At 61.9% G+C, this 17,257-nt stretch overlaps 2 protein-coding genes across 2 annotated transcripts in view; one reads left to right on the top strand and one right to left on the bottom strand.

Moving 5' to 3' along the window:
* Window positions 1-2,288, top strand: part of NMNAT2 (nicotinamide nucleotide adenylyltransferase 2) — a 50,022-nt gene extending 47,734 nt beyond the window's left edge. Inside the window, exon 11 of the mRNA XM_040985183.1 lies at window positions 1,868-2,288. Coding sequence (XP_040841117.1) covers window positions 1,868-1,970 — 103 coding nt within the window. The 3' untranslated portion in view covers window positions 1,971-2,288. The remainder of the gene's footprint in view (window positions 1-1,867) is intronic.
* Window positions 2,289-6,359: 4,071 nt separating this feature from the next.
* Window positions 6,360-17,257, bottom strand: part of LAMC2 (laminin subunit gamma 2) — a 33,614-nt gene continuing 22,716 nt past the window's right edge. The window contains exons 16-25 of the mRNA XM_040985770.1: window positions 16,927-17,132; window positions 16,320-16,402; window positions 13,162-13,311; window positions 12,577-12,727; window positions 11,998-12,147; window positions 10,355-10,469; window positions 9,609-9,808; window positions 8,211-8,369; window positions 7,997-8,096; window positions 6,360-7,097 (exon numbers count right to left, since the gene is read on the bottom strand). Coding sequence (XP_040841704.1) covers window positions 6,844-7,097; window positions 7,997-8,096; window positions 8,211-8,369; window positions 9,609-9,808; window positions 10,355-10,469; window positions 11,998-12,147; window positions 12,577-12,727; window positions 13,162-13,311; window positions 16,320-16,402; window positions 16,927-17,132 — 1,568 coding nt within the window. The 3' untranslated portion in view covers window positions 6,360-6,843. The remainder of the gene's footprint in view (window positions 7,098-7,996; window positions 8,097-8,210; window positions 8,370-9,608; window positions 9,809-10,354; window positions 10,470-11,997; window positions 12,148-12,576; window positions 12,728-13,161; window positions 13,312-16,319; window positions 16,403-16,926; window positions 17,133-17,257) is intronic.

Raw genomic sequence — 17,257 nt, 5'->3', positions numbered from 1 at the left:
GCGTGCAGTCGGAGGTGAGCGTGTAGTCGGAGGTGAGCGTGCAGTCGGAGGTGAGCGTGCAGTTGGAGGTGAGCGTGCAGTTGGAGGTGAGCGTGCAGTTGGAGGTGAGCGTGCTGTTGGAGGTGAGCATGCAGTCGGAGGTGAGCATGCAGTCGGAGGTGAGTGTGCAGTCGGAGGTGAGCGTCATTCGGAGGTGAGCGTGCTGTTGGAGGTGAGCGTGTAGTCAGGTGAGCGTCATTCGGAGGTGAGCCTGTAGTCGGAGGTGAGCGTGCAGTCGGAGGTGAGCGTCATTTGGAGGTGAGCGTCATTCGGAGGTGAGTGTGCTGTTGGAGGTGAGCGTGTAGTCAGGTGAGCGTCATTCGGAGGTGAGCCTGTAGTCGGAGGTGAGCATGCAGTTGGAGGTGAGCACGCAGTCGGAGGTGAGCGTGCAGTCGGAGGTGAGCGTGTAGTTGGAGGTGAGCATGCAGTCGGAGGTGAGCGTGTAGTCGGAGGTGAGTGGTGAGCATGCTGTTGGAGGTGAGCGTGCTACAGGAGGTGAGCGTGCAGTTGGAGGTGAGCATGCAGTCGGAGGTGAGCGTGCTACAGGAGGTGAGCGTGCAGTCGGAGGTGAGCATGTAGTAGGAGGTGAGCGTGCAGTTGGAGGTGAGCACGCAGTCGGAGGTGAGCGTGGAGGCTTCCACAGCTGCTCCTGAAGCGGGGGGCATCGTCAGTCGGATACCCAGAGCAAATGGGTGAATTCTAGAAAATGCAGCCTGCTGGGTCTGAATGTGGAAGTGGACAGCCCTGTGGCAGAGGGGTTGAGGTACTGATTAGAAACCTTTCCGAGGAAAGCCTGGGAGAGCTGGCTGCGGTGTGGGCACTGGGGTCTCAGAAGCCATGGCCACTAGTTCAGAATTCCATTCAGCAAGGCGGAATGCCAGCCTGCGGGCCGCACACCCACAGGGGCGGGGTGGAAAGAACTCGTGCAATCCAAGCACGAGAAAACATGGAGGCTGAAACACGAGTGGAGGACTAGAGTGGCCCTCAAGGGCCAGCAGGGCCTCAAACAAGTGCCAAGCACCCCGACACTGGGGAGGTGGCAGTCCGAGGCGGGATCCTGCCTCTGCCCTGCACACCCGGCTCCCTGCTAGTGTGCCTGGGACTCAGCAGACAGCAGCTTGAGGGCTTGAGGTCTGCCAGCCACTGGGAGACCTGCTGGAGCTCTTGGCCACTCTGCCTTACACATACACTTTTTCAAAACAAGGGCGAAGCTACTAGAAGACATGGGATGGGCCTTGAGGTGCCAAGGCAGGCCAGTGCATGGGCTGTTTGAGCCCTGGCTGCTCTGCCTCAGGTCTGGCTACGTAAGAGCAGCAGGTGCTGGCTCAAGTGTGTGGTCCCCTACTGCCCGCCTGGCTCCTGGCTCCTGCCTGGCCCAGCCCTGGAGGAGTGGAGCAGCAATGCGAGATCTGTCTTTCAAATAAATAAATACTTTATTAAAAAAAATATGAGCGATTTAGGAAAGAAAACCATTATGGAGATCCATTCACAGAAATGAACGGTGAGAATCCGTGTGGCCCCTGACCCCTCTTACACACAAACATCATTTTATAAAAACCCGAGGGAGCGTCAGGATGTGCAGGACAGACCAGGTGAGTGGTGTTCACTGCTCGCCTTTGAATGGTAAGAGCCGAGGAGGTGAGCCCACACCATCGGCCCACGGGGGACAGACCCTGCACTGTCGCCTCTGCGTGCATCTCACAGCTGCGGGTGCACAGTAGAGTTTGTGTGTGTGTGTGTGAAATAGCAGCCACTACTTTCCCGTGCCTGCTCTGAGAGGGGGCGTGGCTGAGGGAGAGTGCCCATCTGCCTGCTGTCTCTCCCGTAGGCTGGCCCTGCAGCATGGGGACGGCCACGTGGTGGACTACCTGTCCCAGCCGGTCATCGACTACATCCTCAAGAGCCAGCTATACATCAACGCTTCCGGCTAACGCCACCCTGTGCCCCACAGGCCACTCCCACTCCCACCAGGCCCTGTTTCTCCCCTGCTGTCTGCTTCTCCATCTAGTCTGGACAGGGCCGCCCAATCTGGGGGCCCGAGAGAACCGTGACTCTCCTGGTCCACGTGGCCTTGGGTGGGGGGTGGGGGTGAGGGCAGGGGCAGGAGCCGGAGGTGTGGTCTTGGAGTTGCACTGGGATCTGTCTCCCAGCATGCCCTGGGGAGGCGGCTCTGTGCCCATTCTCCCTGCATGCTTTGGGATGGTGGCTATGAGCCCATCCTCCCAGCATGCTCTGGGGTGGTGGGCTATGAGCCCATCCTCCCAGCATGCTCTGGGATGGTGACTGTGAGCCCATCCTCCCAGCATGCTCTGGGGTGGTGGCTGTGAGCCCATCTTCCCAGCATGCTCTGGGGAAGCGGTTCTGGCACCCGTACTCCCAGCATGCTCTGGGGAGGCGGTACAGGCTCCCGCCTTCCCAGCATGCCCTTTGCCACAAAGGGCTATTTTTATTTTCTTTCTATTCATTGATTGTCCTTGGATTACTTCTCTCAGAACTTGGATGAAGTCAGTGCCCATGGTTCGTTCTGTCTGTGGTCTCGCTGCCCTCTTGGGAGTGGCATGCTCTAGGTGGATGCTGAGCCAGCACTGCACTCGGGAGGGAGCTGGGCTGCCCACATCCACACACATGCAGACCACAAACAAGCTGGACATGCTACACACATCACACATGTGCTGGACATGCTACACACATACCGCACGTACACGGACCATGCACACGGAGCACACACATGAACCACACGCACACGGACCACGCACACGGACCACACACACAGACCACACACACGGACCACACACATGGATCACACACACACGGACCACACGCACACGGACCACAAGCAGTGCCCGAGGCACTTGGACCACACACGTGCTGGACATGCTACATACATCCATGCGTGCCACGCAGCCCCAACACAGCACAGCAGTGGCCATGGCGTGTTCTGAATCCCAGGAGCACAGCCAGGAAGGTGAGATGTCCTCAGAATTCAGATCTGTGTGCCTGGTCTCAAAGGTCCGTGTCCTGTGGGTCCACAGAGCCAGCTCAACCCCTGTCCTGATGGGTTTGCTGGCCCACGTGTATGGCTGCGGACGCCTTTGGAGCAGCACCGAAGCCTTGGGGGCCAAGGCAGACACATCCTCGTGTCTCGAAAGAGCCACAAAGCTGGGCTGACCCTCCACCCTGGAGACCCCTGTGGCAGGGGTCCGGAACAGGATCCAGGCAACCCCCAGGAAGCACCGTGGCTCTCGGGAGCTCGTGACCTTCAGCAGAGGCTACCCGGGCAGTGACGAGGCCCTGTGTGGGGCTGACCCCTTCCTACCAGAAGCCAGCACCCCCAGGGCCACAGAGGAAGGAGGGCTGCCGGACCAGAGGGGTCTCAGAGGAACTGGCTTCACCAAGAGGCCAGCCGAGCAGCCCCTGGGGCCATGGCCTCCTGCATCCTGGGAGTGACCTCAGGCCCCAAAACAGGGTGGAGTGGCCCTCCCCCTTCTGAAGGTGTGGGACCAGAACCTGTGGATGGGTGGCCCAAGCTGGCCCAGTGAGCACAGAGCCAGGTGAGGACGCCGCTGCCCCGGCCTCTGCCAGCTGTGCACCTCATGGGCTGTGCCACTCCCTGGGGCACCGACCATGTGACTCGTTGTTCTTGTTCCCCTATGCCTCCACGTGCAGGCTGGCCTGGCCATCCACAGAGGCTGTGCTGGTGTCCGGGGCCAAGCTTCCTGCCTCCCTGACACTGGGTGCTGAGGGAACCCCAGGTGTGCACTCTGCAAGTCCCAGGAGCCCGAGGGTGACGCCACAGAGGGAACGATGGAGAAGCCTTGGTCTGGCGTGAGGCAGGGTGCAAGGTGGCAGGATTTGCAGGGAGTCGGGCACCTGGAAGGTCTGCAGCCTGTGGTCAGTGCACACTGCCCACGCAGACCCCTCGTGCCTGTGCTGGCTTCCCTCACCTCGCTGGGCCATGCTGGCCTCGGGCACAGGGGAGCTGTGGGGCCAAAGGCAGGTGGGAGGCCAGGGTGAGGTGAGCTTGGGACAAGAGGGGCAGTGGGCCTGGGCCGAGCCAGCCTGGGACCCACGTGCCAGCCCCAGGCTGGCTGCCCCACAGAAGTGGAGCTTCTTTCTGCGGGCTGCAGCCAGGGGCAGCACAGCCTGGCTGGGGGCACCTTTCTCCTCTGACCGCCCAGGGTCCATTGCCAGCTGACACAGCAGCCACACTGCACATCCAGGCAGCACGACCCTCCTGCTGTCCCCTCCTGTGTGGCCAGGGAGGAAGGTCCCTGCACTCGGACCCCAGCCAGCACCCCTGCCCGGTGCTCCCTGGCCTCGGCTCCAGCATCTTGGATTGTCAGGAAGCGAGCAGCCCCAGTGACCCCCTGCCTCTGCCAGGTCCCCCTATTGCTCAGCGAAGGGTGTGCTCTGTGGACACAAGCCGCGGGTCCACTGTAGTTGCAGCTGCAGTAGCGTCACAGTGAGGCCTCAGGAAGCTTCTGTCGCCAGAAGAGTTATACCAGGACATCTCCGTCAGGGTCACCAGCAAGGCTGTGCTCTGGGGTTCCTTTGTGTGGGTTCCGGGAGCTGTCGGAGTCATCCTTTTTTTACAGGCGACTGCTGCTGGGGACACAGCCTTGGACCACACTTGTGGCCATACGCTTGTGGGGGTGGCAGGGGGTGGGGTGGAAAGTCAGCGAATCTGTCGATTGTGCCTAAGTTCTTTCGGCTCAACATGTCTGGTCTCAGACCTGGCTATTCTGCATAACCCAGTGTTGGTGAACTTTGGCTCCATAATGGAAAATTAGTACTTCCTGAAATAAAGGCAAATTTGTGAAAATCAAACGAAGAAATGCTGTCTGGTATGTGAGCCGCTGATCGAGGCAGGGAACGTGGTGCTCTCGTCTGGGCCACGAAGTGGACGTGGTGGTGGGTGAGGGGCTGGGTCCAGCGCCACCTGGCGTGTCCGGGCACAGAGCTGGGGGCGGCACTGCTGCACTGACCCTGGGCAGTGACCAGGGGTGTCTGCAGCAGTACCCGGGGAGCCGACTGCTCAGGGGGTTCACGCGTGTTTATTTGTATAGCAATCTCAGGTCATTTTTGGCTGAAGGCTGGACTGGGGGTTGGCCTGCCTGGGTGGGCCCGTGCAGCCATGCTTGTGTTTAGTTCACTCCTGGAGCTAAACACGGTGAGAGCTTGTTTAAACTGGAGCACAAACACGGGGTTCAGTGCACACCAGCCCCCATCGCCGTGTGCAGACGGCTCAACACAGACGCATGGGCGCACCAGGCTGGGATGCCTCCGTGCCCGTGACCGTGGGGCGGGGCTGCATGTGGCCGACGGCACAGAGGGAGACGATCTCATCCGTGTTTCACCAGCCAGAAAATGGACTTTCCCACGGCTGTGCAAACAGGAAGAGGACAGGATAAACATCTCCCTAGTCCTTAAGCCTCATCCCGGTCATTGAGCAGCACCCAGCCTCCCAGAGCTCCCACAGGAGCGGGGCTGGGGGGAGCCAACAAGGGGGTGTGCTAAGATGGGGGAGCCCGTGGGTGAACACATGGGACAGAGTCTACCTCTGCCAGCTACAGTGCCACGAGATGGGAAGGGGTGAGCTCCAGGCCAGCTCTGACCAGGACCCGGCCACCTGTCCCCTGCATGGTACCCGTGGCAGAACCTCAGGAGAGCGGGCAGCATTCCTGTCGGAGTCCAGTCCTGTTCCACTTCATTCGCACACCTTCGCTGCCACCTACTAGTGGATGCCCTGATTGCCAGCCGGGGCCCTTGACGCCAACAGCCTGTTCTCCCTTTGCCCGTGGAGCTGGCCCCGAGTCCCATGGCCTGCCACCCCGAGCCCCTCGGCCCACCAACGCCCCTGCAGGCTGATACCTCACCATCGCCTCCCAGCCTGCCTGCTGTTTTCCTTACAGTGTCTTCAGGACCCTGACCCAGCCATGGGTGACTTGGGCAGACATACATGCTCACTGGGCACCTGCAGGCCAGGGCAGGTCCACAGATGCCCTGCAGCTGGCAGTGCCACCAGGGCGAGGATGCCAGTGGGGACAGAAGCCCAGCCTTTCTCTCAGGGCCCCCCAGGAGGCGGGGCCCTGTCAGGATCTCACCGAATTAAATCCAGATTAATGAAAAAGTATCATATCATGTCGCACCCTTCAGATTTGACCTTTACTTCTTTATAGCTGGAAAACTACAGGAAAGAACTGTCCCCCGCCTGGGGGATGGCCCCCGGGGAGCCCAGCAGTCTGAGGAGGGCAGAAGGGCAGCCTGGTAGGAAGCCAGATAGCATGGGGCACACCACCCTGCCTGTCTCCACCCGAGACTTGAGGACGTGCCTGCCGGGGCCGAACGGCTGGGCCTTGACTCTGAGTCCGACCCCGTGGAAGGAAGGGGTGGACCGTGGGGAACCCTGGCAGGGACCCTGGGCTCGTCCCACGTGGACGGAGGTTGTATGCCAGCGTCAGACTCCACCTCCTTCCTTCAGTTTGGGGACTGACCCGTCCTGGTTTCACGTCTGTGGATGCCCCTGCCCCGGGCACTGCTCCCAGAAACCCTGGACATACCTGAGAAGGGCGATGCCTTCATGAAAACTCCCTGCTCGGGCCTTGGGAGCAGGCAGTGGGCGGCAGGAGGCAGTGGTATCCTCCCACCCTCTGCTGTTGTGCCCAGAGTCAGTGTCCTGTGGCCAGAGGCAGCGGAGCTGCACGAACCAGCAGACCACGGATGGCCAAGGAGGCCGTGTGAGCATACATCTGCTGGGCGGGGTCCTCCCCCTGCTGTGGGGAGCTACCGTGGGTCTGCGGCCCCTCACTGCTGCTCCAGGGCCTGGGTGTTGTAACAGCCGGGTGGCAGGGTGTCCCGCACGCTCTCCAGGTTCCTCACGTCGGCCAGCACGGATGCGATGTCGCTCTCCAGCAGACCCAGGTGGCCCCGCTGCCGCCGCACCCGCTCTTCCAGCTCTGCCATCAGGGGCCGCAGCTGGTTGCGAATCTGCGTCCTGGCTCGGGACAGCTCCTGCTCCAGCGAGGTCAGTCGTGCCTCGTCCACGCTGCCGGGCCGGTCTGTGGCAGCGGACAGCAGGGGAGTCAACATGGTTGACCTGGGCGTATCCCTTGTCCTCCCCGTGGGCAACTCACGCCCATGTCCACTGCTCAGCACACACACAGCTCGGGGCCCCCTGCAGGGGGCCAGTCGTGGGACCCTGTGCTCCACTCAGCTTGAGCCCACCCAGCATTCTGCTTCCGGAACATTCTAGAAATGAGACCCACACACACACTACTTTTGGTTTGCAGAGCTGGGAGCTGGAGGGTGGCCGGATGTCCAGAACCCCTGGCCATGCTCCATGAGGCTGGGATGAGGCCCAGCTGGCGGTTGTCCCCGGGATCTCCCGCTGGTCCCCAGCAGCAGGGCCCTGGCCTGGCTCCAGCTCATGGCCGCCAGGACACTCAGTCAGAGAGCCCGCTGGGGTCAGTCAGGACCAGGGACCTTGGGTCATGCCGTTCGGGCAGCTGCTGGGCAGCCCCATATGGATGACAATCCTAGGTCCACATCCCAGGAGCTGGGACAGGCTGGAAACCACAGCCCTGCACCCGGGCAAAGAACTGGCCTGGCTGGACCAAGATGGGGCCGGGTTCCTGTCTTCATCCACCCCTTCCTCCTTCCCTCCTTTACCTCCTTCCTCCCTGCTTGCACCTCTTCCTCTGGCCACCCCAGACATCCTTCGGCACGCCATGGTAGAGATGCAGGCCCGGTGCCTGGGGGCAGGGCCGGAGCCCTCCATAGAGCTCTGTCTGGTCCCCGGCCAGCAGCCCCCACCTACACACAGCCACCTCAGACACAGCAGAAGGGAGCCCAGACTGGCCCCTGGCCAGCCTCATGACACCCTCAGGGTGAGTCTCCCACCCAGCACCCATGGGGCGCACCCTGGGGCAGGGGCAGCAGGCGTGGAACCCCCACACACCTAGAAGCTTCAGGACACTGTCCAGCACGCTCAGCGTGCCCTGCACTGCGGCGCCCGCACTCTCTGCTCTAGCTCCGACTTGCTGGGCCTCTACAGCCACCTAAGGGAGACACAGGCAGACCAGTCCTGGAGGGAGCTGCCAGCCCCGGGCTAGGGGACAGCAGGACCACAGCCCCACCCTGGCCAGCCCCGGGCTAGGGGACAGCAGACTCACAGCCTGCACAGTGTCCATGTCCGAGTCCAGCTCCAGCCCTTTGCTGGCCAGCTCTCCTTCCAGCTCCCGCAGGTCACTCTTAAGTGTTGCCAGTCCCTTTTCCAGGGCCAAGGCCCCATCTGCTGTCCCGTTGGCTTCCAAGTTCAGATTCCCGATGTCCTGAGGAAGGGGAGGGCGTGAGGCTGAGGCTCAGAAACATGGCAGGAACAAGTCCAGAGGGAACACAGCTGCCCACGATGAGCGGACGCGGTAACTGGGGGACAGACAGCTCCCCCTAACTGATGCAACAGGCCAGCTTATCAGGATCCAACTTCTAACTCAGCTCAGCGCTCCCCAGGCAGGGGCAGGGAAGGGGAGCCCCTAGGGAGCTCCAGGTGCCTTGCCCCATCGCTCGAGGGACGGTCAGTACAGCAGGCGTGGAGGGAGCCTGCAGGGTGACATGTGGCCTCTGTCCTCCCACGGCTTAACGTCAGAAGCAGTCCCTGCAGGTCACCAAGCTGCCCTGGGCAGCCACACGGCCCTCTGGTGGGTCTGAGTGTGGCTGGCCCAGCTGCTCGCACTCCCAGTACCCCTGGAAGATCTTGCCAAGCACAGGGTGGGTGGGGAGGGGACAGGAAGTGTCCCTGGAGGACTTGGGCCCAGGACTCCCGCCACCATGGGTGGAGCTGGGTGTGCATACAGATGTGCTGCCATGTGAACCCCAGCTCCTCCTGTGTGACCTCGCTCTCTCAGCTGTGTCCGTTGTGAGGTCATTGTGGAGCGCTCGAGCCATGTCCAGCACACTGAGTCCTTGGCAGGAGCAGGACAGAGTGTGGAGGTGGGATGGGGCAGCTGGAGGAGGCAGGACCCTGGGTTGGGGCGTCCCCTCCACAGATACAGAGAACAGACCGTGGCTGCTTGAAGCCCCTGGCAGGTGCTCCTGTTGGGGTGGCCACAGGCAGGCAGTGAGCCTGTCTCCGAGCTGCCCTGGGGCCCGCAGCTGCTGCAGCTGGTGAGGCCACCACTACTGAGCCAGGAGACACTGGACAGCGGCCTGAGTGTGTGGGCTCTTCCCCCATCCCCCCCAGGTGAGAGCCCCAGAGGGCGCTCCTGGCCACTGCACGTGTTTGGCGAGTGAATCAGAGGATGGAGGAGCTCGCTGTCAGTGGCTGAACCCCTGCCTCTCATATAGACTTCTCTTCCCAGAACTCCCTGGATGCTTTGCTGAGTGCTCATGGTGGGTGGGCAGCAGCCAGGTGGACCGCACGCTCACGGTGAGTGGGCAGCAGCCAGGTGGACCGCACGCTCACGGTGAGTGGGCAGCAGCCAGATGGACCGCACGCTCACATGGGTGGGCAGCAGCCAGGTGGACCCCATGGCGCGCCTCTCCTCCCATGCCACACCACCTGCAGTGCCCACCTGCTCGATCCCACGGGCGATTTGCTGCCCCTCTGCAGCTGCGCTCCTGGCCCGCTGGGCGTCAGCCGCAGCACTCCCCACGGCTGCCTCGGCCTGCCTGGTCCTGGCACTGCTTGCCGTGACCTTCTGGCTGATGGAGGACAGTCTCTTCATAGCCTCCTCAGCCTCTGCTCTTCTGTCTCCAACCTGCAGGTCAAACTCTGAAGTGGAGGAGAAAACACCCGTGAGGCCTGGCCGAACATCGCCACGCGGTGACAGGGCCCTTTGGAGCGGGGGCTCCCAGTCCCCGAGGGGGTGGTGCTGCCCTGCCTCTCACTCCACAGGAGCGAGGCAGCAGCTCAGGGCACGGAGCTCTGCCTGGACCGGGGGCTGCAGGAGTGCCAGCACCCAGCCGCCAAGCTGGGAGCCGAGCTCGAGGGTGGGCCGAGAGGGTGAGGGCTCCTTCTCTTCACAGGGCCTGACCCCTGGCCTGTGATCCAGGGCTGGGGAGAGTGGCTGTGCCCAGTTCCATGCAGGGACCAGGCTGCCTGCAAGGGACATGGCCAGTCTTCCCCCACTGAGGCTCACAAAGGCCCAGCACGCCTAGCACGCCCGGCACGCCCAGCACACCACCCTCCCCACCTGTGCAGGATTGAAGAAAACACTTCTCCCACCAACACGCCTGCTGGACGCCTTCCACCACCCGTCCACCTGCTCGGAGAGCAGAGCAGCAGGAGGATGGTCAGCTCCCACAGGCCTCTGCTCACCCCGGAGGCTTTGCAGGCTGCTGTCCACTTCATAGAAGGTGGCATTGCCCATGCTGAACGCATCCTGGGCGCGGCTCCTAGCCAGGCTGGCGCGGGAAAGCAGCTGCTCTGACATCTGCCAGAGGGGGTTCAAGGTCACTCAGGCCCCAGGGTGCTCCCCACACACCCCACCTCCCAGCCCGGCCCCCAGGATGCAACCCACACACCCCACCTCCCAGCTGGGCCCCCAGGATGCTCGGCCCCCACACCCCACCTCCCAGCTGGGCCCATGGGGTGCTCCCCACACACCTCGCCTCCCAGACGGGCCCCCGGGGTGCTCCCTACACACCCCACCTCCCAGCCCAGCCCCCAGGATGCAACCCACACATCCCACCTCCCAGCTGGGCCCCCGGGGTGCTCAGCCCCCACACCCCACCTCCCAGCTGGGCCCCCGGGGTGCTCGGCCCACACACCCCACCTCCCAGCTGGGCCCCCGGGGTGCTCGGCCCACACACCCCACCTCCCAGCTGGGCCCCCGGGGTGCTCGGCCCACACACCCCACCTCCCAGCTGGGCCCCTGGGCGGTGTCTCACAATCCTTCCCACAGCAGGGCAGGCAGACACACAGCAAAGTCAGAGCCACCACCGGGGACATCAGCATCCTATGTGGGCACCAGTTCCCATTCTAGCTGCCCCACCCTCCTCAGCTCCCTGCCAACGTGCCTGGTAGGCAGCACAGACAACCCCTGGCGCTTGGGCCCCTGACCCCATGGGAGACCCGGAAGACGAGTGATTTCTTTTTTGTCACTCTTTCAGATAAATGAATGAATGAATGAAAAGGTGTATTTATCTTTTGGAAAGGGAGAGTGGCAGAGAGCTCTTTCACCCACTGTTTCACTGCCCCAAACGGCTGCCGGAGCCAGGGCTGGGCCAGGCTGCAGCCAGTCTCCCACGGTGCAGGGCCAAGCACTTGGGCCCCCCTGTTGCCTTCCCGGGTGCATTAGCAGGGAGCCGGGTGGGAAGCGGAGCAGCCGGGACTTGAACTAGCGTCCATGAAAGATGCGAGCACTACAGGCAGTGGCTTGCCTTTTGTGCCACAGTGCCAACCCCTGAAATTAACAAATCTTGGGCCCGGCACCGTGGCCTAGTGGCTAAAGTCCTCGCCTTGAATGCGTCAGGATCCCATATGGGCGCCAGTTCTAATCCCAGCTGCTCCACTTTCCATCCAGCTCCCTGTTGTGGCTTGGGAAAGCAGTGGAGGACAGTCCAAAGCCTTGGGACCCTGCACCCTCATGGGAGACCCGGAAGAGGTTCCTGGTTCCCGGCTTCGGATTGGCATAGCACCGGCCGTTGCGCTCACTTGGGGAGTGAATCATCGGATGGAAGATCTTCCTCTCTGTCTCTCCTCCTCTCTGTATATTTGATTTTGTAATAAAAATAAATAAATCTTTAAAAAATTAATAAATCTTAAAATACAAAATCTAGACCCAGCACCTACGGTGCCAGCCATGCTAACCAGCTGGCTCACCAGCGTGTCTGGGAGGGGAGCCGAGTGGTGACAGTCTCAAGGCCCGGTACCTCTGCCCACCCAGCAGCCCCAGGACTCTCAGGTGCCCAGTAAGCGTTGCACGGCAGGCAGCACCCTGCCCATCCACGCCGCAGTACCTGTCTTGCATCCTGTCCAGTCTGCAGGAGTTGCCGGGCCTCCTCCTCCCAGCTTGCCAGACGACTGTGCGCATGCGTGAGGGCGTCCAGGCGCTGTGTCACCCGGCTGGAAAGCGTCTCAGCCGCCGCCCTGGCCCTTTTGGCCTCTGCCTGAGACCCGGGAAATGGACACAGCTGAGCCGTGAGTGGCAGCAGCTGCGTCGGGAGCCCAGGCCTGGGGCGTGCAGAGCCCAGCAGGGCCCGGGACGCACGGGCACGAGGCTTCAGGAGCAGTTCTCCCAGGGTCAGGGGACATGGAGCTGAGCCTCTGAGGAGGACATGCTCATGGGAACACGGGTTCCTGGGGACACGCAGTGCTCTCTGCCATGGCCGCAGCTGGGACCTTGCTCATCTAGCACCTTGGGAGTCCTGTGGGGAGCTCATAGCAGGGGCACAAGTACACCTCCTGTTGGTGGCAGCCCCCAGAACTAGGGAACGGGCAGAGACAAGGGGGAGCCAGGGAGCAGAGTTCCTACCCGCCTCCAAAGCCAAGGGCAGGCGGAGCAGCCACGGTCTCTCACAGCTTGGCCGAAGTCTTACCTCCAAGACCTGGACGTCAGCCCGCTGCAGCTGGAGCTGGGCCATGGAGTCCTGCAGGTGCAAGCCATGCTGCAGAGCGGAATTGGCTGCTCTGTCCGCCTGTGCGGCCTCCCCCGACAGCTGCCGGGCCAGGGACCTGGTGTGCTCCAGCCTGGGGGTGGTGAGAAGAGAGAACCCCAAGAATTCTCCCTTCTAGAAGAGAAAATATGTAGCTTGGACAAGCAGGAAATCCAGTAGGCGTCCTCCCACCTACGCATGAGCCCAACACACCCGTGCCTAACATGCACACTTGTACACACACATAAACACACATGTATGCGTACATGCATGGAGACACACACACATGCACACGTGTGGGCCTACACCCTGGGTCCTGAAAGCTCAGGCCAGGCTTCTGACCTGGGAATGCAAACACATCCTTCCTACACCCTGGCACCAGTCACACGCGCTCGGTCAACTGCAGCAAGGACAGGCACGCACAGGCCCTTCGCCCTACACCAGGGGGGAGCTCAGAGACCCCTCCCCACGTCCCCGACCACCCCATACAAAGTGCCTCTGGGGTCCACACTGGGGTCCAGCACTCACTTGCCCACCAGGCCTGGAACCAGAGAGCCGTCCGGGCCACCATCTCCGCCACCTCTGCCTGGAGTCCTGCGTGTCAGGGACAGCACCTGCTTGGTCAGGTCCTCGGTCTCCCTGGCAAGCTGTTCCATGTTGCTGGCCGACTCGACGTGGCTGAAAAGGCAGAAGCAGCGAGTGAGGGCAGCTTCGGGAGAGACAGGTGCAGCCCACGCTGAAGATGCCACCAGGACCCCACCAGCTCCCTGCCAATGCAGCGCGGGAGGCAGCAGGCAGAGGCCCAGGTGCTGAGCCCTGCACCCAGGCAGCAGATATGCGTGGGGACTGCAGGCTGCAGGCACGGGCTGCTGGGGGCATTTGGGCAATGGGGAGTCACCCAGGTCACAGTTACTCTCTCCACTCTCTGTGTCTCAATAAAATGAAAAGAAAACCAACTGCCCAACAGAATCGACTCAGAAGCAGAGGTGCTCCGAGTGTGGCAGGTCACACAGCTCATCCTGCCCAATGGGTGGGAGCGTGTGTTCACAGGTGCCATGTGTGGTGTGCAGTGTGCGTGTGTGGTGTGCAGTGTGCGTGCGTGTGGTGTGCAGTGTGCCTGTGTGTGGTGTGCAGTGTGCGTGTGTGTGGTGTGCAGTGTGCCTGTGTGTGGTGTGCAGTGCGTGTGTGTGGTGTGCAGTGTGCGTGTGTGTTGTGCAGTGTGCGTGTGTGTGGTGTGCACAGGTGTGTGGTGTGCAGTGTGTGTGTGTGTGGTGTGCAGTGTGCGTGTGTGTGGTGGGCAGTGTGCCTGTGTGTGGTGTGCAGTGTGCCTGTGTGTGGTGTGCACAGGTGTGTGGTGTGCAGTGTGTGTGTGTGTGGTGTGCAGTGTGTGTATGGTGTGCAGTGTGTGTGTGTGGTGTGCAGTGTGCGTGTGTGGTGTGCAGTGTGCGTGTGTGTGGTGTGCAGTGTGCCTGTGTGTGGTGTGCAGTGCGTGTGTGTGGTGTGCAGTGTGCGTGTGTGTTGTGCAGTGTGCCTGTGTGTGGTGTGCACAGGTGTGTGGTGTGCAGTGTGCGTGTGTGTGGTGTGCAGTGTGCGTGTGTGTGGTGGGCAGTGTGCCTGTGTGTGGTGTGCAGTGTGCCTGTGTGTGGTGTGCACAGGTGTGTGGTGTGCAGTGTGCGTGTGTGTGGTGTGCAGTGTGTGTATGGTGTGCAGTGTGTGTGTGTGGTGTGCAGTGTGCCTGTGTGTGGTGTGCAGTGTGCGTGTGTGTGGTGTGCAGTGTGCCTGTGTGTGGTGTGCAGTGCGTGTGTGTGGTGTGCAGTGTGCGTGTGTGTTGTGCAGTGTGCCTGTGTGTGGTGTGCACAGGTGTGTGGTGTGCAGTGTGCGTGTGTGTGGTGTGCAGTGTGCGTGTGTGTGGTGGGCAGTGTGCCTGTGTGTGGTGTGCAGTGTGCCTGTGTGTGGTGTGCACAGGTGTGTGGTGTGCAGTGTGCGTGTGTGTGGTGTGCAGTGTGTGTATGGTGTGCAGTGTGTGTGTGTGGTGTGCAGTGTGCGTGTGTGTGGTGTGCAGTGTGCGTGCGTGTGGTGTGCAGTGTGCCTGTGTGTGGTGTGCAGTGTGCGTGTGTGTGGTGTGCAGTGTGCCTGTGTGTGGTGTGCAGTGCGTGTGTGTGGTGTGCAGTGTGCGTGTGTGTTGTGCAGTGTGCCTGTGTGTGGTGTGCACAGGTGTGTGGTGTGCAGTGTGCGTGCGTGTGGTGTGCAGTGTGCCTGTGTGTGGTGGGCAGTGTGCATGTGTGGTGGGCAGTGTGCGTCTGTGTGGTGGGCAGTGTGTGTGGTGTGCAGTGTGCCTGTGTGTGGTGTGCACAGGTGTGTGGTGTGCAGTGTGCGTGTGTGTGGTATGCAGTGTGCGTGTGTGTGGTGTGCAGTGTGCATGTGTGTGGTGTGCAGTGTGTGTGTGTGTGGTGTGCAGTGTGCGTGTGTGTGGTGTGCAGTGTGCGTGTGTGTGGTGTGCAGTGTGCGTGTGTGTGGTGGGCAGTGTGTGTTTGGTGGGCAGTGTGCATGTGTGTGGTGTGCACAGGTGTGTGTGGTGTGCAGTGTGCCTGTGTGTGGTGTGCAGTGTGTGTGTGGTGTGCAGTGTGCGTGTGTGTGGTGTGCAGTGTGCGTGTGTGTGGTGGGCAGTGTGCCTGTGTGTGGTGTGCAGTGTGCCTGTGTGTGGTGTGCACAGGTGTGTGGTGTGCAGTGTGCGTGTGTGTGGTGTGCAGTGTGCGTGTGTGTGGTGGGCAGTGTGCCTGTGTGTGGTGTGCAGTGTGTCTGTGGTGTGCAATATGCCTCTATGTGGTGTGCACAGGTGTGTGGTGTGCAGTGTGCCTGTGTGTTGTGCACAGGTGTGTGGTGTGCCTGTAAGCTGTTTACTGCTCAGACACTCCTCACCTTCCTGTGCCCTGGGTCTGCTCCCTGCTCATCCCCACTGTCACACTCAACAGGGCCTCCCTGGGGGACAGCTGTGCAGGAGAGCCCCCAGACTCTGCTCTGGCTCTAGAAAGGGCTTTTTAAAAAGGGACTATGGGGCCACCAAGGGCAGGCAATCTTCTGTATGCTGCACTGGCACCCCGTACGTGTGAAAGCTGTAGGTCAGACCGCTTCACTTTCCAGCCAGCTCCCTGCTGATGCGCCTGGGGGAGCAGCGGGGGAGACCCGGTGCTTGGCCCCTGCAGCCACGTGAAGACCCGGGAGCGGCTCCTGGCTCTGGACTGACTCAGCTGTGGTGGATGCGGTCATCTGCGGACTACACTGGAAAGTGGCAGCTCTCTCTGTCTCTCACGTAAAATCAATCTTTGTAAAGGGCTGGCAGCAGCTCATGCTACAGAACCACAGCCAGCTCCCACCTTCCACTGAATGCCCCTCGGGGTTCACAGAATCGCCCGTGGCACAGGGCCGAGGGGCGAGGGCACCGCATGGCTGGGAGGAGACCTCGGCCGGACTTGGCCCCTCAGCCGCTGTGTTCCATTCCCAGATACGGGGTGAGCGCCTGCGACTCCCGCAAACTGTGGGGTGCTCCTCTCCGAATGCTGACTCCCCGCTCATGGTAGACACCCTGCCACTGACACTCAGCAGGGGTCCCCGAGGGCTGTGGGAGAGGACCACCCACCCCCATGGCCACCTGCACAGACACACATCCAAAGGCCATGCTGGCTCACCTGTCTGCCAGCCTCATGGCCTCCTGGGCCAGACTTGTAAAGCTGCCGGGGCCCGCTCCGTGCTCCGAGGACGAGGGGACTTGCTGTGGGGAAGCAGAGCCAGGTGACCTGCGGGTCCACGGGAGCCATGCCCAACACACACCTCAACACTCCTTTACCCTGCCTGCCTTGGCAAAGCAGACACACTGTGGGTCACAGAGTGGCCTCGGGCAAGGCTCGGCCACATGTCCCCAGCCCCACCAAGGCCACTGCTGCAAAGCCTGGACCTCTGGCTGAGGCCTTGGCAAGCTCCTCCCCTGCGCGATCTCTGCTCCCTCCCTCTTGCCCTCTCTCTGCCCTCCATCCACTCCTGCAGCCGACACTAGCATGATGGAGGCAGGGAGTACACACGGGACACAGCTGAGGCCCCAGGAGAGGCCCGGCCAGTGTGGGGACATGGGTAGCCATGAGCAACGAGGAAGAAGAGGTGGTGCAGAAAACGGAGCCTGCAAGGCACCAGCATGAAGAGCAGGTGTGACAGAGGCGGGGAGAGGCCCAGGCGCCACAGGCAGAAGGGACTGTGGGGACAGGGGAAGCAGCCACCCCACGCGAGGCAGGACAAACCCACAGTGTTCTGCAGTGACGCGTCGCTCTCCTCCAGGTGCAGGCGCATCTGAGTGAGCAGTCGGCGGTTGTCCTGCGCCTGGCGCAGGTGTGGCCCACCCAGGGCCTGCAGGCTCTCGGCCGTGCGCCTGAGCTCAGCCAGCCGCGCCTGGAAGCTACTCTCTTGGCTCCTTGCCTTGGCCAACCGGAACCCGAGGGCTCTGCCAGCGTCTGCACACAGAGGAGACAAGAGGGGAGCATGCTCCACATGCCAGGGCAGAGGGCAACATGGCAGCACCGGGACTCTGACCTCCACCCTGAGGTTACAAGGGGGCGTGCAGGGGCCAAGCGCCGGC

This window comes from Ochotona curzoniae, unplaced genomic scaffold (assembly GCF_017591425.1).
Source record: "Ochotona curzoniae isolate NIBS_2020 unplaced genomic scaffold, NIBS_Ocur_1.0 contig_430, whole genome shotgun sequence".
In the NCBI taxonomy this organism is placed as follows: domain Eukaryota; kingdom Metazoa; phylum Chordata; class Mammalia; order Lagomorpha; family Ochotonidae; genus Ochotona; species Ochotona curzoniae.
Note: the sequence above shows the minus strand (reverse complement) of the source record. Positions and strands in the feature narration are given on the sequence as shown.